Source organism: Miniopterus natalensis, chromosome 5 (assembly GCF_054644295.1).
Source record: "Miniopterus natalensis isolate mMinNat1 chromosome 5, mMinNat1.hap1, whole genome shotgun sequence".
Taxonomy (NCBI): Eukaryota; Metazoa; Chordata; class Mammalia; order Chiroptera; family Miniopteridae; genus Miniopterus; species Miniopterus natalensis.
Genome location: NC_142085.1, coordinates 61726956 through 61752716, shown reverse-complemented (window position 1 = coordinate 61752716; position 25761 = coordinate 61726956). Strand labels below are relative to the sequence as shown.

At 39.7% G+C, this 25761-nt stretch overlaps 1 protein-coding gene across 4 annotated transcripts in view; it reads right to left on the bottom strand.

Annotated features, from left to right (window-relative positions):
* DSE (dermatan sulfate epimerase) overlaps positions 1 to 25761 on the bottom strand; it is a 90495-nt gene that overhangs the window by 14725 nt on the left and 50009 nt on the right. For 3 of the 4 annotated variants that reach the window (XM_087817570.1, XM_087817571.1, XM_087817572.1), the window contains one exon: positions 15156 to 15624. In XM_087817570.1, coding sequence (XP_087673696.1) covers positions 15156 to 15624 — 469 coding nt within the window. Of the gene's footprint in view, positions 1 to 15155; positions 15625 to 25761 lie in introns of those variants that run through there. The other variant, XM_087817573.1, reaches the window with a different exon arrangement.

The window sequence follows — 25761 nt, the reverse complement described above, 5'->3', positions numbered from 1 at the left end:
TCCCTGAGGTCTCCCAAGACTCTTTTAGGGGATCCTCAAGTAAAAATATTTTTCATAATAATATAAAGATGCTATATGTTGATATTTGCACTGATGGTGCAAAGCACTAATGGCTAAAAATGCTAGCACCTTAGCAAGAATCCAGACAGGGGCACCAAACTACTCAGAGAGTTGAGATTTTATAAAATTAATCATTTTCCCACTTTAGCAAGGATATTCTTAAGTGAAACTGGTTTTTGTTTTTTTTTTAAACTTAGAGTACATGGCAGCAGTAAAGCATCATATAAGGAGTTTTCAGACTAAAATAGTCCATCAAGTTCATAGAACATGAATGAAAACAGACCCATCTCAAACCAAGGCACATGACCCCACAATTTCATAACACTGGTGACATAAAAAAAGACTCTAAAAGCTTCAGAGAGAAAAATCAGTTCATTCAAGGCATCAAGGATCAGAGTGGGATCACACATCTCAACAGCACACTAGAAGCTAGAAGACAACGTAATAGTGGCTCTGAAACTGGAAGAGACAATTTCCAGACTATGAGTCCACACCCAGACAAGCTTCCATCTCAACGCCGGGGCAGAGTAAACACATGCAGGCATCCAAGGCTGCAAAATTCACTTCTCTTGAATACTTCCTCTGGAAACCAGTGGAGAATTTTTCCTCCCAAATTAGAATGTATGCCAAAAAAGAACACAACAGGAGATTCATGGTGGGGGATCCAGCACCAGAGAGAAAAGGAGAGTAAGTCAGCAGCTGTACAGCAGATCTAGGTCATAGCAAGTCAAATGGCTTTGGCAGTTACTTCTTCAAGAAGATGAATTGTTACGAACGTCTTTATAAATGGACTGAGAGATTCACATAACCGAGTGAGAGTCTGGTTGGTCATTAGTAATAAATGTATAGGAAACTAAGCAAATAAAACAAGAAAGCTGTTATCAACCCTAGAGAAAACAAAATGGTGTACGCAAACTGAAAAGTGGTCATTAAATAGATGATATGGTTCAGCTGTCAATAGCTTTTGCCTTGTTAAAATATGCAAACACAATATTTATCTAGTTAAAATTACAACATACCTATATTGGAAGGATGGCCAAGAGTATGCATGTGTTGGTGGAGGATGTGTGTATGAGAGAGAGATGAGCGATGCATCTACAAGCCAAGGAACGTCAAGGGTTGCCTACAACCAAAGTTAGGAGAGTGGCATGGGACTGGCATGGGACAGTTTCTCCTCGGAGCCTCCAGAAAGAACCAACCCTGCTACGCCTTGATTTCAGATTATTAGCCTCCAGAATGGTGAGATAATCGACTTGTTTGTTTTAAGCCCCCCAGTCTGTGGTACTTTGTTATGGCTGTCATAGCAATGACCTTCAAGAATCTAACCTGCCATCACCGCCCTCTTGGGCCCACCATCTCCCTGCTGCCACCTGAACAAACACTCCCACTTACTTTAAAGAGCAGCCCTCTGATACTCTGACAGTGCAACATGAAAAAGGGTAAAGAATTACCTGAGACATCAAGTTTAAGAAGAGACACTTTAACAATGGTAAAAACTGTACTCAAATTGCAAAATCTTGGCACCCTAATAGTAGGAAAATATCAAAACCAAACTGAGGCAAGCCTTAAGGTGCTAAGATACATGAAATGGCATTTTACTCTCCCTATGGTCTCCTCGGTAAGCTTAGTATTTACCCACGATGCCCACTTTCTAATGTCTTATCGATTTTTTTTCTTTTTAAAGGTTTTGTTGAAGTTGCCTTTTTAAAACAGTGAATTAATAACTGCGGCTGACTTTATTGCGGGCACCAATAGGAAATAACTCACTGAAGAATTTATTCCACTCAGCCCCGGAAACCTGCAGTGCAATCATTAATCACAGCCTTGCACTGTTTCCTAATGAAAAAAAGATGCTTCCTAATCTCTGGTAGGAATAAGTACGTACTCTAAACACTAGAGCAATGGAATAAAGTGGCCACCTCACAGAATGAAGCAGTCCCCTCTGGAGATATTCAAGAACACAGATATATTGAGGGATTCTCTGAAAAGGAATGATGTGTTTATCAGAACGTTAGGTAGAGTTTTCAAATTATAAACTACAAGCTATTTATAAATTGTGGAATGAACATGGGTTATGACCAGCATATTTTTCATGTAATTTAATGGAATGGAATAGAAAATAATGGAATACAAAGCATGATTTAAATGCAAGGACTGATTTGTGCAACTTTTACTTATATTTTACATATGTAAAGTTATGTGTACACTGGGCTGTGATGTCAACTCTGATTCTTATTGTGGGTCATAGTGAAAAAAGGTTTGGAAACCACTGTCTTAGAGGGTCAAGGTGACACCAAACAAGCAGCCCCTTGGATGCACCCTGCAGGCAGAGAGGGTCCGGGCCCAGGGTCAGTGTGGGGGCTGGGTTGAGTCCCAGGCTTCCCAGAGCACCTTCCAGCAGAGGGTCTGGAGCCAGCACTGAGAGATAATCCCACTGTGAGATCATTAGGAAGGAAGCCCAAACACCAGAGAAGTTCAAAATGTTCACAGTAGAGGGCAGAAGGTGCTATATGATGGAGGCAGAAGTGAAACACCAATGGGCCGAGGCAGTCAATGAAGGAACAAAATAATTTATCACTGTGTTGCAAAACAACAAAAAAATCTCTTGTCCCCCAAAACAATTCTGTTGGGCTTTGAAGCCATTTATATTTCAGAGGGATAATGAAGTAATGCCTATGAACACCACCTACACCAATAATGTTTATTTGATTTCATGTCCTGGGGACACAGCTTCAAGGAGTAACTTCTTAAAAAGTAATTTGGCAATAGAGTGGAAAAAGTCAGTGTAGAATTTTTCTTTGGGAATCATAAAAACTTTGGAGATGTGCTATCTCATATGTTGTCACAAAAAATTAATGAATAAATTACATTTAAGTTAAATTATGAATCAAACTTGTGGGCTATGTTGAACATGCCATGGACATGAAATGGTTTCCCAAATTTGAGATCTTGAGTTATCTGTCCTAGGGACAATGAAAGCTGACCCTGCCCCAAAGGCTGAGTGAATGCAGTCACATTCTCTCCACCTTCTGGGCCCAAGTGGCCGGCCACGGCACAAAAGCAAGAAGCCAAAGATTCAAACTGGCTTTGGTAATACTTTAAAATCTTTCCCAAGTCAATAAGCTCTCCAAAGAAGGGAAAACAGTAAACCCCATGTGGTTTTTCAAAATTATGGCAAAAAGTTTAGGATAAGAAGATGTTAAAGTTTGGGCAATATATGCAAATTTATTCTTCACTCTTCTCCCCAGATTTTCTCATCATAGTGAATTACAGTCAAGGAATCACAGGAACGAACTCAGATTGCTCACTAAGCTGTCACCAGCCTCAGTCACTATCTGCGCTTCATCAAGGATCTTTTCTCTTTTTCCGACTCAGAAGAAACAGCAGGATTCACTCCAGCTGACGCTTTCCTCTGGAAGCTCCGCCTGTGCGATACTTCATTTCAGTTTCAGCTCCAGAAAGTGATTTGACGACAAATCCCTCTGTTAGCACTTGGCCTTTTCTTTTTAGTCTTCTGGTTGTTGCTCACTTACTTACAGTGGGAGGCGCACTTTAATTGAAGCTGACCTTCTTTGAATTTTCCTTCTACTTTTTTTTTATATCATAGACAGAAACTAAGTATGTTGTACTTGAAAGCACATTTTAAATTGAATAAAATCTTTTTTTTTCTGGTGACAACATTTTTTAAAGTCACAATACACTACTGGCAAACAGGAAGTAGCTAAAAATAATGCTTGAGAGATGAACATGCCATCTCCTCTTCGGTCGACAGGCAAATTCAGTATATCCAAACCAAACGCTTTATGAGCCTTCCCCCACAGCTCCAAGTTTTACAGTCTCACTGAAAGGCCCCACCATCCTCTCAGCATCCCCTAAAGATATGTCTTTGTCACATTTTGTCCTCAAATACAACTGTCAAGCGTTATCCATGCTAACTCTTAAACCTTCTGGGAACCATCATTTCTTTCCATTCTCAGAGCCCTATTCCAGGCTCTCATCTGGATAAACACAAAGGACTGGCTGGTCTTCCTGGTTTGACCTCTGCACTTTACTCTCCACATGTGGTCAGGGACTCTTCCTTCCTAAAACACAGATCTGTCACGGGGAGAAACCAGCAGCCATTTCATGCCTCCTGATGGAAGCACAGCCACCACTCATGCTTGTGTCAAAGTGATCAAAACTGAGTTGGATCAAGGCCCGGCATCCAGCGGTCAGTCTGCAGAAAACACCACGGGTGGAGGAACTCGCCGAGCTGCACCCTGACTGTGCCACCAGCAACATCCAGACGGTGGGGAGCTGCGCAGGTCCAAGGGCCCAGCACCTTCCACAGATAATTGTAACAAAAATAAAGGGATGGGAGGAAAACTGCTTATAAAAAAGACTTTTAAAGACATTTAAAAATGAGCAAGACTAAGCTCGTGTCTAGGGATGTACACGTGAATGAACCTTAAAGAAACCCAGGGACGTGGTGAGCGGAGAAGTCAGGGCGGTGTGGACAAGACGGAGCTGGGGTTGGGATGGGGTCCACGAAGGGGCTTCTCTAGGCAGATGACGAGTTCTATTTTTTGATCTGTGCTGTGGTTACCAGGGCAGACATGTCTGTATGGTGCTCTGTTTTATTTTGCAATGAAAAGGTTGAAAAAACCTCCCCCAAACAAATCTGATCATGTCACTGCTCTGTGAAAGCCCTTCAGTGGCCTCACAGTGCTTGTAAGGAAAAGTTCAAGGTCCTTCACATGGTGGAAAAGGCCTTGCAGCATCTGGTTGTTTACTCAGAGCTTGCTAGTCATTATTTTACATTAAAATTTCAGTTCTTCAAAAGCACTCTGCTTTTTTATGTCACCGTCTCTGAACATCAGCCACTTCTGCTTGGAACACTCAAACATGCTCTCCCCCCTTCACTTGGCTGATTCCTATTTGTCCTTCAGGCCCCAGGGGGAAAACCTTCCCCGATGCTCCGATTTAGGTGAAATCTTCCCATTACACACTGTACTTTCCCTATCGCAACATTTATTATCTGCATTTGCATTGTCTATTAGTTTATATGTTCCAGAGGTGAACAACTTAAGGCAAGATGTATAACTTATCCCCAAATGTTTGTATCTCCAATACCTAGCACAATGCCTAGGACAGAAAAAGCACACAATACATAGAACGAGTATGTTCACACTTATTATAAATTAAAATTGCCTTTGTTGGAATCTATTTTAAGAACACAAAATATAAACAAAGTAATAGTTAAAACAGACACATTATGCCAGATACTGCTTTCATGAACTCATTTAACCTTCTAAACAACACTATGAGGTAAATATTATATTTATCGCCAATTTACAGGTGAGGAAAGTGAACCACGGAGAAGCCAAGTAACATGCTCCAAGTCACACAGCTCACAAATGGGATAGAAGATAGGCAGTGTGGCTCCACAGTCCTTGCCCTTAATTCCAATAAAGTATCACTTCCCACCATCTAACGTTACTACCACTCATTTCAAAGACTGAAATAGGTGGCTTTAAAGTAAAAAAAAAAATTTTTTTTTAAAAATTGAGGTTATCAGATAGGGAACATTCATGATTTATTACACACATGTTTAGATGCTGAATGCCAAAATTCAAGGCGAAAGGAGAAAATACCAAGTCCAAAAGGAGCACTTCAAAGAGGAACTAATCCAAGACTTTCTGGTAAACTAGGCACCAAGATGTCAAATCCTGACATACCTCCTACTGGCCTCTAAGTTACAGGCTTACAACCAGCAGTTCTCCAGGCTGAAAGTGAGGCCAGACCAACAGGAGCACCCAGAGTGTCCAAGGCACCAAGAATTAAAGTATGGGCAAAGCATCCATTAAGAGTTTTGCATGGGTTCCTTGGAGTATCTGAAACACAGTCACCACAGCTGGACTTTAGGAGGTTTCTAGAAAGGAGTCTCTTGGAGGCTGCATCTTGAAGACATACACTCCTGATGACAGAGCAAGGTATATAACCCAGTTACTACCACAAACCAACGAGTCACATGAAAAATAACTGTGGGAATTGAGAGAGGCAGAGGCTAGAGAAAATGTTATGGAGGAAGGAGACGTTAACTGGATCCTGAAGCCTGGGCATCACTGGAGGGGAGGGAGGGAGAAAAGGGATGGCTAAGTCTGGGATCCTTGCAGCAGGCCAGCTCAGGTCTGGTCTGTAAATGTGTTGCCACCAGACTCAGGACAGAGTTGAAAATGTCAGCACATGTGGGGAGATGTGTGCATCAATGCTGTCAGTGAAAAGCCTAAAACACTAAAATCACAAAGTTCTATGGGGGGGGGGGGGGGAACGAACTAAAAGTCTGCAAGCTCTGGATGGGGGCATGTTTTACAGTGATGGTGACGGCAAGTTAACCTTTTTTACCACCTCCAGATACTTTTTCCCAAAGTGCTCCCCCCATTCAGTAAGGACACAAACAGCAGCAGCGAAGCGCCTCCACAGAGCCGCAAGAGTGGAGAACAGAGGGAGGGAGGGAGGCTGTAAAGGCGTGAGTTACCTTCTCCCACAAGCCCGCTCTCCTCCCCACCTCGTCTGCGGCACCACCAAGCAGTCATTCGCCCGAGCAAATCCCAAGTACCATTCTTTACACTCCCTCCCCTTCCCCATTTGAGTGGGTGGGCCTCGGCATCACACGGGGCACTTGTTAAAGGGGTGGGTGCTCTGGCCTACTCCAAGGACTCATTCACTGAGTCCGGGAAGGGCCCAGGGATCTGTTTTTTAAGATTCTGCTGAAATAATACTTTGAGAAAAACTGTGCCATATCCAGTCAATCTCTGTGTAGATCCTGTCCTAAATGCCTCTGAAATTCATCCCATCTTCTCGCCACCCTACTGTCTTAACTGTGGTTTTCATCTGCTTCCTAGACTAATGTTAGAAGCTTCTACCGAGTTCCCTTCCTCCGGATCCCTCACCTCCAAGCCATTCCACACACAAAGCTTCTAAACCGCAGGCTTATCTGGGATAAGCAGTGACCTGGCCTCCTGCTGTCCTAGGCCAGCATGTGGGCGCTGGAAAGGAAAAAGAAAGATGGGCGCTAAGGTAAAATGAACCACCCAGCCAAGGAGGCTCCGTGGGCATACTCCCGTCATTATCACTCTGCAGTAGTCACAAATACCAATTCAGCGTTAGCAAGAACTTAATGTCAGCAAGACCCTATTCTTTCTTTAACCCTCACCAGAGGATATGTTTTTATTGATTTTAGAGAGAGGAAAGGAGAGAGAGAGAAATATCGATTAGTTGCCTCCTGTACGTGCCCTAACCAGGGATTAAACTGACAACCCAGGTATGTGCCCTGAACGGAAATTGAACCCACAACTTTTTGGTGTGCGGGGTGACGCTCCGGCCAACTAAGTCACCCTGCCAGGGCCCTATTTTTATTTTAATATTGTTTTTCAATTACAGTTTACATTCAATATTATTTTTCTAAGTGTCAGGTATACGACATAGTGGTTAGGCAATCATATCCTTTGCAAAGTGATCTCCTGATATTTCAGGTACCCACCTGGTACCATACATAGTTATTACATTATTGACTATATTCCCGATGCTGTACTTTATATCCCCATGACTGTTTTGTAACTACCAATCTGTACTTCTTAATCCCTTCACCTTTTTCACACAGCCTCCCAGTTCTCCATCTCTCTGGCAACCATCAAGTCTGTTCTCTATCTATGAGTCTGTTTCTATTTTGTTTGCTCATTTATTTTGTTCTTTAGGTTCCAAATATAAGTGAAATCATATGGTATTTTTCTTTCTCTGAGTTAGACCCAATTCTTTTTTTTTTTAAAGACCCTATTCTTAAGTGGTGTTAAAACTGAATAGTTATTTCACTTGACAGATAAAGCCAACTTAAAAAAAATGATTATAAAGCATTATTAAAATAGAATACAGATACATATATAGCACTTGCCAACTAACATTTTCCATCAAGATATGGGGCAAGGAGTGCGCAAAATTTAAATAGACATCATGATCAGCAAATTTTTAATAAGAAAAAATTTAAAAGCCAAATTGTAAAGACTGTTAAACTTAATACATTCACGTCTTTGTACATATGGGGTGAAGGGCACTGACTTAGAACCCCACCAAAAGGAGGAAAATTCCTCTGGCCTTAAGCACAGCTCCCTCAGCAACTCTGAAAGCCCACATAGTATTTTAAAAGACAACAAGTGACACTAAAAGGCCAGGAGGTAGGAGAGAGAGAGTCACTCATCACAGGGATGTGTTGAAGGTCAGACCAATAATGAATCTTAGAGTCAAACAGCAAACAGATCCCACAAAGAAAACTAACTTTGGATTCTTTTCAACTGTGCTTTATCATCGTTTTTATAGAGTATCTTCAGTTAGTTGTTAGAAACATTATTAAAAGTACTTGATCCTCACTTGCATTTGAAATAGACGGAGCACAACTGGCGTGATGCGTACTGAACAATCACAGTGAGGTGCTCGGCTAAGCTGCATGGCTGACTGCGCCTCTCTCTCAGCAGCTCTTCAAGGCCGCCTCCTGCCACAGGTCACCTCACCTCGCCCCTCGCCCCACGTCTTCACTTGGAAGGATGCTGGCGACAACCTGCCTATTAAATGGCATCTAAGAAGGGAACTCCCGATGGCCCGGTACCTAAAACATGTCTTTCTATAAATACTAAAGAATCTGATCATCATTAAAAGCCCTATAGCCATCAGTTTTAGACTTTTATTTCCAAGGATCTGAAGCAGAGTAAAAGGGGATAACTTTCTTTACATCACAGAATGAAAGGAACAGAGGAAAGCGGAGGCAGAAAGAGAGGAGAAAGCGTAAACTGCAGGAAAAACATAAATGGGAATGAGCCAGGGCAGCTGGGGGCTGTGTTTTCTGAGAGCCCAGCATTTGTTTCCCAAGTCCACTGGATCTGTTTCCTTGCATGCAATGGGTTCCAGGTGCATTGTGGGGTAAGCCTCCTAGTCTTCACCACTGTAAGGTCAGGAGAGGAAACCCTGACCTTTTCACTCATGGTGCTGTAGCTCCACATGTTGGGGCCCAGCTACACCCTCCCTGACTTTGATTCCCAGCCTTAACATGCAAATGAGCAAAGTAAAAAGCCTGCAAAACAGTTGCAGGGAACTGCATTTGGAGCCAGACAGGGCCTGCTGAGAAAGATAGGCACCATCTTCATTCTGGAATGTGCAGAAGTGAAACTGATGGGTTTGTTTCGATATGCCAGAGGTTTTTCTCCCTTCCTCTCTTTAACTTTTTATTTTTTTTTAATTTTGCAAATACATCCTCAGATGTCACTCTCCAGAAATTTGCAATTCGCAGGTACAGATTTAATACACAGTCTGTTGCAAATAAAAATATAATTACTTCTCTGTCCAAAAGTTCAGCTTTCTTTGTTTCCCTCCTCAGTTCTGATTTCCTGTAGCTGACTGGCTCCAATGCAAGAGTGAAGTAATTTCTTTCCTCTGTGATTTATTTTCTGATGATATGTAAGCAAAAATGCCATAAAGAAAGGGGGAAAGAATGATTCACAACGAATACTTCTCACAAACACAGCTCCAGAGGAAAAGAGTAGGTAAAACGGACTAATGTGTAGGAAGAAACTTCGCAAGAATAAAGCTGCATGTTCATATGTATTTCCGTGCAATGATAGTAAACTTTTTAGTAAAACTGTGTGCCAGGCACAAAATGCTTCACATGCACTATCTTATTCAATTCTTGGAACAATCTTGCATGGAAGGAATCTGAGGTTTACAGAAGTTAAGGAACCTGCCAAAGGACACCTGGCTAATAAAATCGCAGAGTTTAGCTGTAAGTGCACCTCTGCCTCCAAAGACCACGATGTTGGGCCCATTCCCCAGGTTTATGATGTTTACACCAAAGTCCCCAGAAGCCTGGGCTTGGAAGTGCACGCCTGATAACTATACACTATCAGCTTGAGCTTCTGTAACAAATCCTTTCTGTTATAGTCCTATCTTAAATCTCGTTTAAATGCATTCATCTCTTCATATTACTAAGTAAAATATGGTCAACTTAATTGCACTTTTCTTTAGCGATTCAGGATCTCTAGTGTTTTTCAATAATCATTTGAGTGAGTTTTTGTTTGCTTTCAGCATAGATGATTACTGTAAGAACTTGCCTAGGACTGTGACGTCAAGCTCACCACAACTCATCTATGAAGATACACACGCATATGGAGGCTGCCTGATAGATATGCTGCCATTTCATTTGTCTACATATATAAAATTCTACTGAAGGATTAGGCTAGACTAGGGGGAACATAGTGGGCTGTGGCTTAACCATATGCTCATCCCCTCCACTTCTACCCTGGTTTTAGGGAACTTTACTGTGGCAATCCTCCATCCAGTATTCATTCATTTGACAGAAATATATTTGATGTGGGGGACACACACATGAGCAAAACAGACATGGTCCTGCCCTCAGTCTAGTCTGGTGTAAAAGAGCAGCACTGTACAGCTCATCACACGTGCACTGCAAGGATCTCCTGAGACTACGGTGAAGGTTCTTCATGAAACGCCCCCGAGAAATTTCTGTCTGATCCTCGGGTCCAAAGTAGCATTTTTACATAGTAACTGATCTGTTTTCAATCCCAAGGACACTGTATACTGAAAACTAACTGAGTCTGCTTTCTCAAAACTCAGGGCTCACTGTGGTCCACTCATGGTATATAAGATGCATTTCAGCAACTCTCATTCCCAGCCCAGCTGATGTGCCTAACCCTTTCTCCCCTCTTTCCTTTCCCAGCTACTTCTAATTTGAATCTTGTACTTTATGTTTTCTTAATCTTCTGAGGGAAAGGCACACTAGAAACAAGTATAAATAAGTAAATAAAAATACACATAAATGTTACAAAAATTTTAGAAAAGTAGAGAAATATACGCTCACTCCCAAAACTCATCCTAGAAATTGACTTCAAGGACATCCCTTTTAAATCTCCACTATGAGCTCCTTTTACTATTTTCCTACCTTAAAGTTTAAGGTCTTGAGGGGAAAAAAAGATGAAAGATTTTTAGTTATTTGGAGTTCAATTGTGCTCCTTTTCTTAACTATGTTGGAACTGAATGCACAAAGCAACCACTTATAAATGAGAATACCCGTATGTGCCAAGTGGCTGACACAGAACTTGTTCCAGTGACTAGGTGATATTATATAAAAAAAAATCAATTCATTTTAAGTGCAATAAAATGCATTTTCTATTGTTACCAGCTCTAATGATCTCAGCTCATTAAGTGTTCTTAAAGTGGTTGCATATTAAATTCTAGCCAGGCTTTTACCTAACACAGTGCCAACTGCAACCCAAATCCCAGCTCTCATTTGGAAGATGAGATTTTTAAGGGAAAAAAGGCTTAATTCAAAAGTCAAAGACATTATTTGTTGTGTGAAAAATAATTTGCCATTTTATACGTATAGGTTAAAATACCTTCTAAAAATTTGAGTTTTAGAACTAAGTTAAGAGCAAGCTTAAATTACTCTGTTACTTTTATTGTTATGAAGAATGTATGAGTATTAGCAAAAGGGAGCACAAAGGGGACAGAGCTTCTGCGACAGGATGTGGGCATCTCTGCAAAGGCAGACACAGCACACGGAGAGTGTCATCTTTCTGTGGGAACAATCACCATCATCATCATTATCAATCTATCAGACTTCCTTTCAACTCTGTAGTACATTGGAAACATGACAAGGTCAGAGGAATTAGACAAGATTTTCTATTTAACTTTTCCTTTACAATGGCCCAAGATTCATAAATAAGTCAATCTATAGATGTAGTCTTTCAGATCTTTATTTACACAATACTCAAATGAAATGAACCACATTAATAAATCTGCATTCACACTTATCAGAGATAACTAGTTCCTTCTACTACCAGACAAAAGACACATAATTGTTACTTTCCCCTAAGCCTTCTTCATTGGCGTTAGCATCAGATTCTTAGATGCACAAAGGGCCCAGGGGAGCATCACTGAAAGTTTTAATGGATTAAAGCCAAAAGGAAAATTTTACGAGTTAAACAGATGTTCTAGTTTTGAGAGCAACCTGAACAAAATGAGTAAAATCTCCAAATAAATTCCAAATAAATACTATTTCCTCAGAGCTACATATACCAAATTATAAACCAAACAGGGTCTAGTGCTAAGTAAATAACAGTAACAACAATAGTTATCATTATTGTCACTATTCTTATTTATTGAAGGCTCACCCTGTGATAGAAACTGTGCTAAGTACTTACCATTATCTCATTTAATCCTAACAACCCTATGAGGCAGATACTGCTGCTATTGTCACTTTATACATTAGAAGGCTCAGGCTCAGACTAGTTAAATAAACTAGTCTGAAGCAACACAGCTGAAGAGTGGGGAGCTGGGATTCCAACCCAGGTGGTGAGGCTCCCGAGCTGGCACTTACTGGAGCGCAGCCTGATACCCACCCCCGTTAAGTACGTCGCGGACGTACACTCATTTCTGAGAAGAGCATATAGCCCTAGATTGGGGTGCACCTCTTAGCCTACGTGCAGATTATCAAGTTATTGGGCTAATTCTTCATCTTTGAATCCCCAGCACCCAGCACAGTGTGTGACATACAAGAGATGCTCAATAAATGTTTGTTGTGATTAAGTCAACGAACGCAATTTAGTTATTGGTTTTCAAAACAGTAGAAATGTTCTTCAAGAAAAATGGCAAATGTATTCAGTCTGATGAAACCAATATAGAAACCTTTTTTAAAAATTCTAAAATATTAATTATTGATTATAAATAAGACCTAGTCTTTTATTTTTCTCTGCAACCAGATATAGGTGAACTATCCTAAGACAATGACCATACCCACAATATACTTCTTTGTGCACAGTGGAGACATATAATTTAGTTGGTTTAAACAGAGACAGCTAAACTATAAAAACATTTAACAGTGTTTTAAGTTGTCAAAAAGTGATTATATTCAACTACAAATTTAGATGAAAATTTAAGAGTCTAGGGATTAGGTGTGGTAGCTTTTAGAAAGTTAAAGTTTCCACAAAATCATTAAGAAGCACAGCCTAGTAACAGTACTTGCCAAGACAAAATGTTCCAGTAGCTCAAATTTTTATGCTAGCATCCCTTCTGGAGCTAGAAACTAGATGTAAAGGTAAATTCTCAATTCCTGACCTTCAGCTTCTAGGAGGTCAAGCAAAAGAAGTCAATTGTTCAGCTCTACTAAGTCATAGATTGGTTTACATGTTACTGGACAACGGCATAGGGTTATACCCATTTTTATCAACACTGCCTTGAATAAAGTACTAGTCCTCTAGTAAATTTCTACACATTTCCAATAACCAGTAAATCTAAACCTGCAGAAACTATGCAAAACTTGTCATTTTTATCTGAAGCCACTTATTCTCCTTTTACGTTAGGAGCCTAATCCTCTCTAATAATAGCATCCATTCAAGCTGATATTTATAAGCCTGAATGTTTATATTATAGTAAACAAAGCAGCGCTAGTTGTGCAATTCTCCTAATGTTATATTTGTGCTAAAAAATCTCCATTAAAAATGATACTTCACAGTCAGATACTCTTTTAGGAGGTCAAATAAATGGCTTTTTATAGTTAACTATCTCTCTGGAACATTTTCACCAGTATCTTAATCTGTCAAATTTCACTATGTATCTGAAAAAAGAGCAGGGAGGAGCTTTAAAAAAAGTGCCCTTATAAAACAACAAAGGTTTCTTTCTAACTAAATAAAATTTGCAATTTTTAACTAACTGCACAATGTCAAGTAATTATAACATGTGATAATATGATCCTATAGTTCAAATATCAAATAAATTTTCAGACATCTTTTAGTTTCTTTCTTGGTGTCAATAGAATAAGATAGTTAATTAGTGCCCAAGTCAGAAACTACTGCATACATGGCTCAGCTATGAAACAAAATTCTTAAAAAGATCCTTTTCAATCTCAAATATTATAAAAGCTTCAAAATGACTATAAGCCTTAAAAATCAGCTCTGATATGGGTTTAATGCCAACTCTCCCATAATCTTTTTCATTAAGAAATTCTAGAAAATCCTTCAAACTCTACAAGCAAACAACAGTCTTTACCATATTGGCAGAAATTTAGGAAGAATTAAATTTCTTTACCCTTTTGGCAAAACTCAGGAAGCATGCAAACTACCATTCTTCACCCCTATGAGATATATAAGATGTAATTCATGGGAGATGTAATTCATCACAGCATTAAGGTACACTGATTTTTTTCTAAGCATTTAACAATGAACTCTCTCCAGCCTTATGACAAGTAACAGTTTATGCAATTTTAAAAGGATATTTCATATAGTTTGTAATTTTTTTTAGGGCAACTGAACCATGAACATGTATTAAAACACAGTTTAAGTAAGAACACCTGCTGAATCTTGAATTTAATCTATTCATCCATATCTTTTTGGAAGCAGGCAGACACATTAATTATAAACAAATAAAAAGTTAAACTAATCAAAAGGAGAGAGGAAGTTTGTCCTCAAATCGTGAACTTCTGAAAGTAATTACATAATAAGAATTCCTCACACAATAGCACTACAACACTGGTTTTCCTACCAGCTTTGACAATTTGCTGGCAATTGGATAAGATCTTGTTCATAAACTGCAAGTTAACCCCATCACATTTACTTTTAGCTCCTAATTATCATAAAAATAAATTTTATCATGCAAATAAGTTTTAATTGGCTGAAATTTCCTGCTGAATAAAGGTTTTAACCACTTGGGAGGTCAACCAGAACCTAAAGCCCGATGACAATAATACATACTTTTTAAACAAGGTGAAAAAAATTCTCAACAATCAAAATGGTACTGTTTACCCAATTCAACAAAGTATTTTTTCTTTGGTTAGGTTGTATCTAAATATTTTCCTTCTAACTTTAAACATGGAAGTTAAGAGGTCTTTTGAAACTATGGACTTTTGATAAGCCACTGGCAACACAAACAAGTGAGTCCTCCCTTCACTCACATACAAACAAGTATCCAAAAATCTGGCCTCTTGAGATTTCATCTGAGTATAAATTTGTTTCTTTAAATTGCAGAGTTAATACAGTAAAAAGAAAAAGACAAAAATCTACCAACTAGGCTGAGCTGCCATCCTCTCCATGTAGTCTTTGGCCATGTCTCGGGCTTCAATGTTCTCAGGATACAGCACGCAGAACATCGCCAAGGCGCCCAAGTTGTTGCCGTAAATTTCATTCCAGCGGGCGCTGAAGTCCTTGGGGTCCCAGGGGGGCAGGTACTCCAAGGGGCTGGACAGCATGGTGTGCACGGCCTCGGTGAGCCGGGCAGCGATGTGCTCATGCGAGCTGGTGGCCCTGAGCCGGAGCTCGGGCACCTCGGCCCTGGAGAAGTACAGCATGGGGTGGCTGTCGTAGTTGGCATTGGTGAAGGGAATCATGACTTCTGGGTTCTCGTCAGTGATGTAGGCCGACACAAAGCAAAATAAAGGTATGAAAAACACACTGGGAGCCCCCCGTGTGTGAGTCCTCATCGTGACATCAGATCTCCAGATCTCCGAGGCAGCCAAACCATCTTCGAAAGATACTAAAAGAGGAAAAAAAGAAAAGAAGGATACGTTAACTGAGGAAACATTGCACAGCAGAAACATATGGTAGGTAGTGAACTCGCTTACTACGAAAAAGTCTAAATATTGAAAAATAAAGCGTATGAATTTAGATTTTTTTATATTACAACAAAATTTGAACTAGGAAAAAACTTACTGAAATATAATAATTTAAAATTAATTAACTAGACATGATACGTCAGGCATGTATACACTGTGGAAAACAGAACTCTGGACGTGGGGAAACGGTATATTATTTGAGTAAGTAGGCATTCTCACATATTATCACACAAAAAATTTAGGTTTTATAGTTATTTTTTAGCCACTAATATGAAAACCACAATAACCAAAAGCTGGTGGTGAAATGCCATCTGCGAATCTGAATGGACATTAGGAAAAAACAGAAAATCCTGTCTTTCTTAACATAGCTCCTTCACTCTAACCTCTCCCTGCTTCCTAACATTCTATATTCTGAACCGGGGATTAGGATCAATACATCTATAAGGATGAAAGCAGACAAAATATTATGAGTAAGGCTAAATATCCTTTTTGTGTCAGCAGAAGGTGGGGACAGAGAAAACAAAAGCAGGGAAAACATCTGCCAGGCCCGTGCATACCCTGGGCTGATATCACAAGCATGCAGGGAAAGACCAGGCACAGGGCTTGCTGGGACTAGAAACTGACACGCCTTCATTCAGAAAATAAAATCCCAGAATCAAAAGGCTAAAATAACATGTGTGCATTTCCCCCTCATTATTTGAAACTACTGTCTACTTTTTCATTTTGCATATGGGATTTTGGCGTCATTCAGTAAGTCAGACATTTAAATCAAGCTCACATATTTTCTTAGCCACTTTCTTAAAAGTCCTCTTTCAGTGGCAGCTTTGCTCACAGGTTAAAAGAATGTCTTTCAAATGTATGAGCATTATAAAAAAAACAACAAAAAACCCCAGCCTAGTCCTAGTCTATGTCTCACATCTGGGATAAAGCAGGCATTAAATCCCCTGGAGGAAAGTCAGGGAATTCTTAAAATTCTTCAGAGGAGAAAGGTTATAGAAAGCAGACCAGTAAAAGACAGTTTTATGTAAATAATGAACAGTAGTTTTCAATTATTAAAGGGAAAAACTGATGGAGAAAAATCAACCTCCCCAGCTGAACATAAACAGTTTTTCCAAGGAAACACAGTCTCATCACATTCAGAAGAAAGAAAACCAAGGATTTAACACACATTGAAGATCAATCCAGATTCTCAACTTGCTGAATCTCCAAGAGAAAGGCAATGTGGCATCACTTGTGGATGCTGCCATAAATCCTAGTATCCTTTATATCTCTGAATGTGCTTTAGGCTATACATACAGCCTATGAAATCAATGGCAGTGGTTTGGTAAAGCATTTTAGATTTACTGCAAGAGTAGAATTTGCGGTGAATAAAAAAAATCAGTATAGCCATGCTAAATAAAATATATAAAATAGAAATAACTCTTGGACTCTTCTCATATTATGTCTAGCACCCAAAGCTTCAAGGCAGCTGGCTGGATCCTTCAAGGTCAGAGACCTGGCCAAAAGAAATAATCGTTTGTGGTTGTGTCTAAGAAGGGGTGTGCTCTCTGGCAACACAGAGATGTGGCTGGGTCTCAAGTAATGTTCAGTCCCCACTGCCCCCCCCGCCCCCCCAGTTTATTTCTTGCTCTTTTCAGAGAACAATCATGCTAACAATTTTTTTAAAAGTCTAAGATTGAATGTAGCCATCAATGCAATTAACACTGTTGGGGTTTTAGGTACCCAGAGTGAGGATGGGTTGGAAGTTTCTCCTTTAACTAACCCCTATGTGCATAGAATCGAAGATATGTCTGAACGTGTAGCTCAAGTTCTAGGTGAGTAGGGACTGGCTTGGGTTATGGGGGGCAGGGCAGTAAGAAGCTATGTGGAGACTAGAAATTCTCTATTTTAGGTTCTGTACAAATATTCCCTAACAGTGCTTCAGGCTGATTTGTTTTATGCCTTTTCGCCCTCCTTACGCACATCACCCTCCTCCCAGGTCCAGAGTCACCGGGATAGCTAGGGCTGCTCCAGACAGTCCCTCGCAATCTGAGACTCACACTATGAGCCCAGCCACTTCTGCCACATTGCTTCCCGTTGGGTAGGACGTGCCTGAGTACATTTAAACAAGAAGAGCTGCTTCTGAAGCACAGAGCCTCATTAAGATGTTGTTTTGGGAATGATGCCATCTCAATATGCCAACTGTTACTGAACATTCCCTAGTTATTAGTTCAGATTCATGTGAGGGTGTCAGGACAGCAAGGCCGTGTGTTACCTCATATGTAAAACATTAAGTCTTGTTGGAAATCCATGTGGGCCAATGCAGAACCCACAGAAATTCTGCAGAATGATCATCGATGAAGACTGCCTGGGGGGAAAAACCCCCAGCATTCACAGGGGCACAAACTGTGTAGCCTCCTTCATATCACACTCCACGTGCCCAGCCCCCAGTGCTCTCCCAGCTGTTAAGGCCTTTGTTGCTCTACCCAAAAAGTGAATTTCTCCTGTATCTGGCACGCTGCTGTATTACATTGGATTGTTTTGGCTGTTTTATGCTGTGCCTCACACAAGGCAGTTCCATAGCTTCCTCTTTGCATCACAGGGCTTAGCACTGTGCCTGACAGAAAAGACAGCTCATAAACTCTGGCTGAACTGAACTAACTCCTGGGCTTAGGAGCTGGCAGAGTGGATATCATCGCTAAAATCAACAAGGAGAAACCTTAGGCCCTCTTATCTGAAGCCAACCCAAGTTTAAGATTTTTCAGGGAAAAAATGTCTGCTAAGAAACTAACAGAAGGAAACACTCACAAGGCCTAGAAACTCCTGCAGCCTAAAAACTATTTAGTGGTTTTTTTCCCAAAAAGAGAAAGAAATTAAACTTAACTAAAGTCTAACCCAAACTTGCTTTAGGCTGATCACCTACAGGGAAACCAAATTCCCATCTACCATCTTAAGTCTATCTAGACAATTCCACCAAAAAGCCCATTTCCAGCCTTTGGTTTCCCCTCTAACCTCTGCCCTGTCATTCTGTGGACCCACTCTATAAAGAGAGGAGCTGAAATTAGATGAAAGGAGCATTTCTCAAGGCAATTTTATGTGGGCTACAGATGGACAGGTGTTATGCTAATTTTACGTACTTATTTCAATCTACATTAAGAAAACCCATAGCACAACAAACTTGAAATTTCAACAGATATATAAAGTTCCTGTTTCAAATACATTTAAGTTCGAGAGTTTCTTAAAAAAATAAATGGGTAAGGCAAAATTTGTTGAAGGTGGTGCCCAAATGACTGAACTTTGGGAGATGCTGCGAATGCTGAGTGAAACAATGGCCATTAAAGGCTAATAAGTTTATCAGAATGGCCAACTCTCCCCACCACCACAACACACACACACACACACACACACACACACACACACACACACACAAAACCTTGGACAAATCATTCTGCAGCAGACCTAGCAGAGCCAACTCACTTAAATCTTTAAGTTGCACTTGGCCCAGTTCAAGGGTGTGGCATTTTCAATATGGCAAAAACACAGGCTACCCCCTGCAGCCGACTCTAACACAGTTTACCCATGAGTCAGCTCTCAGGATGTTTCTGAAAGACTCTGTTAGGCCTCATTTCCCCTAAAAGTCTTTTCTCTTCTCCTCCACTATAATACACTAGCTTTCCTAATCCAGTTTTCTTTCCCATTCTTTTGTCTTCCTACACAAAGCTCAGAGAGCAAAACATTCCCTAATTTAGACCTAATTAATGAATACAATATAGTCCTTTAAATATTAACCTGTCACTACCAGGTAGCAATGTGGTCATCTATCTGTAATAGTCCTAGTTTGGCATTTTGCTTAGGCCGAGCCAAAAAATATAAAAAGTAGTTAACAAGATGTCCAAATTCTAATTATCTTAAGTGGGTCCTCAGACAACAACAATAAGCCTAAAATTATCTCTCTTTAGTTCTGGTTCCAACTGTCCACTGCAGCTATTATGATTTCTGACATGCTTTTCACAAACTTGATCATTTACTTACAATAAGCTGATGTGGCAAAACACTATTAAGAGTTACTACATGCTGTTACTCTAACAGTAGCTTAGGGTAAATTTCAGAGGCAGAACTAGAACCTGAATTTCCTAAATCCCAAGCCAAGGTTCCTTTCTGTCACCAAATGTTTAACAATTCAACAACATTTCTGCCATCCTTACACAAGGAAAGCACAGAAAAAGTATGAAAATGAAAAGAATTGAAAACTAGATTAGTCCCTCAAGTTTCCAAAATAAAGTGAGTTTCCAAGTGGTCTGGGATTGTTTAAAAATGAAAAAATTTCTTTCAATTCCTCTGGCTTTATAAAATATAAAGTATTAAAAATAATTTAAAAATTTTAAAAATATAGAATGCATAAGAATGGAAGAGAGAAATTATCCTGTAGAAAGCAAAACATTTCCCAAATTAAGATGGATTAAAAACCCTTTTATAATATGTGCCAAGTCTAAGGAGCACAGCATTATAGTTAACAATGTGTGTTGAGTTGGGCAGACATGAGTATAATCCCAGCTGTGCTGTCTACTAGTTTTGATCAGCTGACTTCTGGTCTCAAAGCCTCCATTCTCTCATTCATAAAATGGTCCCAACCTCATGGGCAGATTAAATACTATGCAATGCACTTATCATAGAACCTGATATGAAATAAGAGCTCAATAAATATTGTAGTTTTTAATAAAAGGGAAGAAGTTTTAGACATGTAAGATTATATTAACTTACCCATAAAGTATTTTATTTGAAAGAAAATTAATACTATAAGCAAAAGAATGAGAACAGAGATGTTAACTTACTAGGATGAGGTCATGCCACTTGTCAGAGGCAGCCGCAGCTGCCACAATGCTCCCGGCTCTTCAACAGGTCACTTACAGCAAGCTCAACACTCATTAGGAAGGAAAGCATACGACCCTTGAAATTTTTCAAGTATTCATTGGGGAGTTTGCCCCAGAAGAAAGAACTAACAACAAATAAACTATTACCTGAGTTTCACTGTTTCCCAAGGACAGTAATTCTTGGTGTACAGAAGGTGACTTCTGCTTACTATATTCTTTCAAAAGAAAGGCCAAGTAATATAATAGGGGCTGGGAAATACTACAACCTCTGGCTGAGCAGCTGTTTCCCAGTAACAAATTTATATTATGGAAGGGACATGAGTACTCGGGGGACACCTGCTCCCTTTGCCAGAACTGATTAGCTAATCTCAATCCAGGGTCTGGTCTTAGCTCAGTCAATGTCATCAGGACCTCAGCTGATCAGTCCAGGAGATGCTTTCCAACAGTAATAAAACTGAAACTCTCCTTCCTCAAGATAAATAAAACTAGAATGTCTGCATTTATTTATAAGAAATAGAAGGATTAAGCAGATTGGGAAATATTTCTGGCTTCGGAAAACTACACAGGAAGTAAATTTATTAGGTAATTAATTGCCTGGTGAACAAGGAATCAGAACAAAGGCAGTGGGAAGGGCCTTAGGCTTGGGGCAACTCAACCAGTCAAGATCACCACCATAACTGTACTTCAACGGAGGCTGTACTGTCAGTATCTGGGATACAATTAAAAACAAAATTTAAAAAACTGAATTGTAATGACATTTAGGAAAGAAGAGTAAAATGTACATCCCCACAGGTCCTGCTGCCACCCCCACCAAGCTCACACAAGAACAGCTGTTCCAGTTTGCCCAACCCAATGGATGGGCCCAGTAGTTAAGTTACATGACTAGGACAGTTAAATACCTCCCACACTAGGACTGGATATGCCCATATCCATCAAGGCCTAAAACAATCCAACTGATGACCAATGAATGCCCTGATGTCATGCCCTCTCCCCTGGAAAATGTGTAGACACTGCAGAAGTTAGCATCTACTACTCTTCCTTGTCATGTTTCCAGTGAAAACCAAGTTCCCTTCCTGCTTTAGGCCTCCAATCTGGTTTTAGGCAAACTGATGGCCTGAGAGCACTAATATATCCTAACAGAGCGGGACATTTCCTTCTCTGATCTATTTTAGGATTTAACTCTCAGAGAAACCCTATTTCCAAGTATTTGAGAAACATCTTGCCATGGTCTCATACATACTACCCTCACTGTTTCCACATATTTTAACTAAGGGAAGGTACACATTTTTAAAGTTCTCCTTACTTTTCTATTTCAATTTTATTAAATGTATATTTAGAATAATTTTTTGAAAAGTAATTTTTCTTAAATAGCAAAATAAACCTTATGTGTTCTTGGTAAATTTTTGCAGAGAAATAAATTAAACATTCTTCTTAAATACATCAAATCCTAAGAAAACATATGGTTTGGGTGCTATACAACCATTCCCTAAAATTATACTCCCTGATGTGTAAAGTCTGCGGACTCAGCCAAAAGAGAAAAATTTAAAAACCAAGGGCTCTTAATCAAAATGAAAGTTCCTTTTACTGAGGGCTTATTGTTTCCTTATTTAAGGGTGAAATGAAATATATCTCCTTAAAATGTCATTTCCAAACAAAATCCACAATATGAAATTATACCATATGGAACCTCCAAGAATTTACACACACTACTGAGGGAGTAATTATAACCCTGAACCCACACAGCAAAACCACACTGTGTAATAATGGTGTTCACCACCTCCACACTCAACACTGGAGAAACTGTAGGTTAGGTTTGTAAGTTCAGGGCAGCTCTGAGCAGTCAAAGAACATTTTCTTATAATGCATCTGAAGCTCACGTCTTTCCTACATCAACAATAATAGTTATTTAACTTCCTTTTATGAGAATAACTAATTTAAATTATGTTTGAAATGGCCATACATTGATTCTGGTGTCAAGTCTGAAGATCCCACCTCCCAGTCACCAGAGACTACTTGAATGAGTAATTCAGTGGCTATAAAACTGAAGGCATTAATTGAGTAGCAGAGTTTTTGCCTGGTGCACATTATTACAAAACTAATAACCATTAAGATCCAGCTTTTGAGAGTGGTTGTCCTATAAAATGAAGAAAGAAGTTCAATCTGTGTCCTTTTTGTGGAGGCAAAGAGAAAAACAGGGTAGAGGTGGGGGGGGGGTCTCAAAGTCACTGACATAACTTAATTTTGCTTTAAAAAGGCTAAAAAGGCAAATAAAGTGGTTAGACTTTTTAAGTTAAGCTGTAAGTCAATTCTAGCTTATCGAGCAGAGTAACAATTGGACATCGATTTGTACTTCTTTATTACATTTTTAATTGGTTTTCTTCATGATAGTGTTGCAATACAATATCCTAAAGTATTTTCAGAATTTTGTATTCTGGTATTTTTTCAGAAAAATTTAATGTTGAGTATAACTTCATGTTTTTCTTTTTGGTATTCTCAATCTTTTAAAAAGTAGTATTTATGCATGTGTATTAAGTCTTCCAATGCACTGTTTTTCAGAATTGGAATATCAATTCCCTATCCATGTTGGGGGTAAGAATTTCTTGTAAATATTAATTGATTCAGCTGTCTTGAGCAGCTATTAAATCCAGGAATTGTGCTGGGCATGAGGATACAAAGTAAACAAGAAAAATTTTGCTCTGCCCTAAATAACTATAGAATAAAAAAAAAAATCAAAGAAACTAGTGTTTCTGAGGTTTGGGGGGGTGGGGGGGGGTGTTAAACTGCAGTATTTGCATTATTCTATCTGACATTAACGTTAAATAGTTATTTCTCCCTTAGTCTAAGGCCATTTATTTAACTTACTATGCGTAGTCCCAAAAGAGAATTAACAATCTTTGTTTTCAAATTTTTTCTAAATGGTAAGTAACCAAAGATTTTCTGGAAGGGTTTGAGAAACCACCTATAGCTTTCTCAGCAATAGTTTTAAGCATGAAAACACTCTTTTCTGGCACTATTGGCTAAAAAAATAAAGCATAGAAAAGAAGATGAATAGAAATAATGAAGCCAATAGCTAAATATACCATACAGTTTCAAATAACAGTTAAACTAAACCATGAAATCCTCGTGAAAACTAAAGTAAGATTTTTCTTCCTGCTATAGAGGCACGAGGGCAGAGCGGTGAGTGGTGGAGGGGACTGGCACACAGGGCAGAACGGCCTTTTCCACCACTGTATGGCTTCCGACAGGCTAACCATCTGAGCCTGGCCCCTCATTTAAAGTGAAGGTAAAAATGCTGGGAGATTAAATGAGATAACACCTATAAAACACTTACACTTTCTGGTAAGTGTTCCCTCAAAACACTAGTTAACCATCATTTGCCTCAGAACATGCTTAGTGGTTGCGGGCACCAGCTGGAGCCAGACTTCCAGGGTTTGAATCTCAGCGCCACCACAGCCTTAGGTATGTCCTTGTTTCCTCCTCTGTAGATGGATGAAATGCTGCAATAATACCTTCCTCACCGGGTTTCTGTGATCTTGCATTAGCTGATACTCTTCAAGCAACAAAAGGGTGCCCAGGATTTACAAAGTGTTCAACACAGGCTTGCAGAGGCATCATGCATCACCTTCTCAAGGAGAACACCAAGGCTGATCCAACCCAAAGGAAGTGGGCCACGGCACCAGGAGGAAGTGCTCATGAAAAATAAGCACAGCGTATTTTGTATTCATAACCTCGCAGACTCTCAAGAGGCTAAAAATATCAAATATTTTGACAAATACAAAGTATTTGATGCCAAGAGGTTTGTCTTTCTTCCTGCTCACTGCACATTTATAACTTTCAAGGTAAACAGGAGAAAAGAAGTCTTCAAATCTAATATCATTTCTTTTTTTTTTAATTTATTTTTATTGTTGAAAGTATTACAGATGTCTCCCTTTTCTCCCCATTGCCCCCTCCCAGCCTGCACTTGCCTCCCATTTCATCAACCAAATTTATATAGAGATAAAGCTTACTGATACACCACACCAATATATATATACATACACACACACACACACATACACAGAAAAACATTCTCTCTCTCTCCCCTTCCCTGCCCCCCCCCCCCCCCCCCCCCCCCGAGCTGGGAAATCAGTCTTTTCCTGCCTTTGGACTGGAGCTTACACCAGGACTTCTCAGCCTCCAGAGTCACATAAGCCAAATCCTCTGCCTTAACATCAACTTCCAGGCTACCTTTCCTCTTTTCCACTTCTATCCTGATTACAGTCAATACCAAATATTCTTCTGTTCACCTAGCCCAGTATCTGCAAACTTTTGTGGGATGAGTCAAGAAAGACATCAATTATAGATTTTTAGGGGAAGTACCACAAACCATGTTTGACCTCTTGTATGTAATCTACTCTAGTTCGCTCATTTATGAATTTAGCTAAAACTGTATATTTTGGGTATATCCTTAAATCATCTCCTCCAGGATCAGGTCCTGTAAGTTTAACCCTAATGATAATGACTCTAAGAAGCACTAATACCATGTTCAAGACCCTACCATGCTAAGCAGAAAAAGGTTAACTCAGCAGGCTTATTGCTCAAACACTATACATCTCTAAGAAGAGCCTGTCTTCAGTACAGGCCCCTGTCTAGCTCAAGAGATGAGCTTGGAGCCCTTGTAATATTCTGCCTGATAGGAGTTTTTTGTATGCCTGAGGCCTTGAGCCATGTGGTACCAGTTTGATCAGACAGTTTATAGAAAATGTGATTTATGATAAACGACTATCTTTGCTTTGGGAGGCTAGAGTCTGGCTAGCTGAATTGAGTCATGCAGGCACTGCATGTCTACATTGCTGAACCCCATAAAAGCCCTGGACACTGCAGCTGGGGTGAGCTTTCCTGGATGGTAACACTTTGCATGTCTTGTTGAATATTGTCACTAAGAGTGTGACTCCAGTAGGAGAGGACCCCTGGAAGCCTGTGCTTGGTTTCTCCTGGACTTCATCTTCCCTGTGTACCTCTCCCCTTTGCTGACTTTCACCTATATCTTCTGGCTGTATTAAACCCCGATTACAATAGCTTTTTGTGAGTCTGTCTAATGACTCACTGAGCCCAAAGGTGGTCTCGGGGACCCCAACCTTCATTTTTAGTCCAATCATCTAAATTTCTGTTAGAATTATGAGAATCTTGTCATAACACTTTATTCCATGAAAATAGAAAATGTGATAC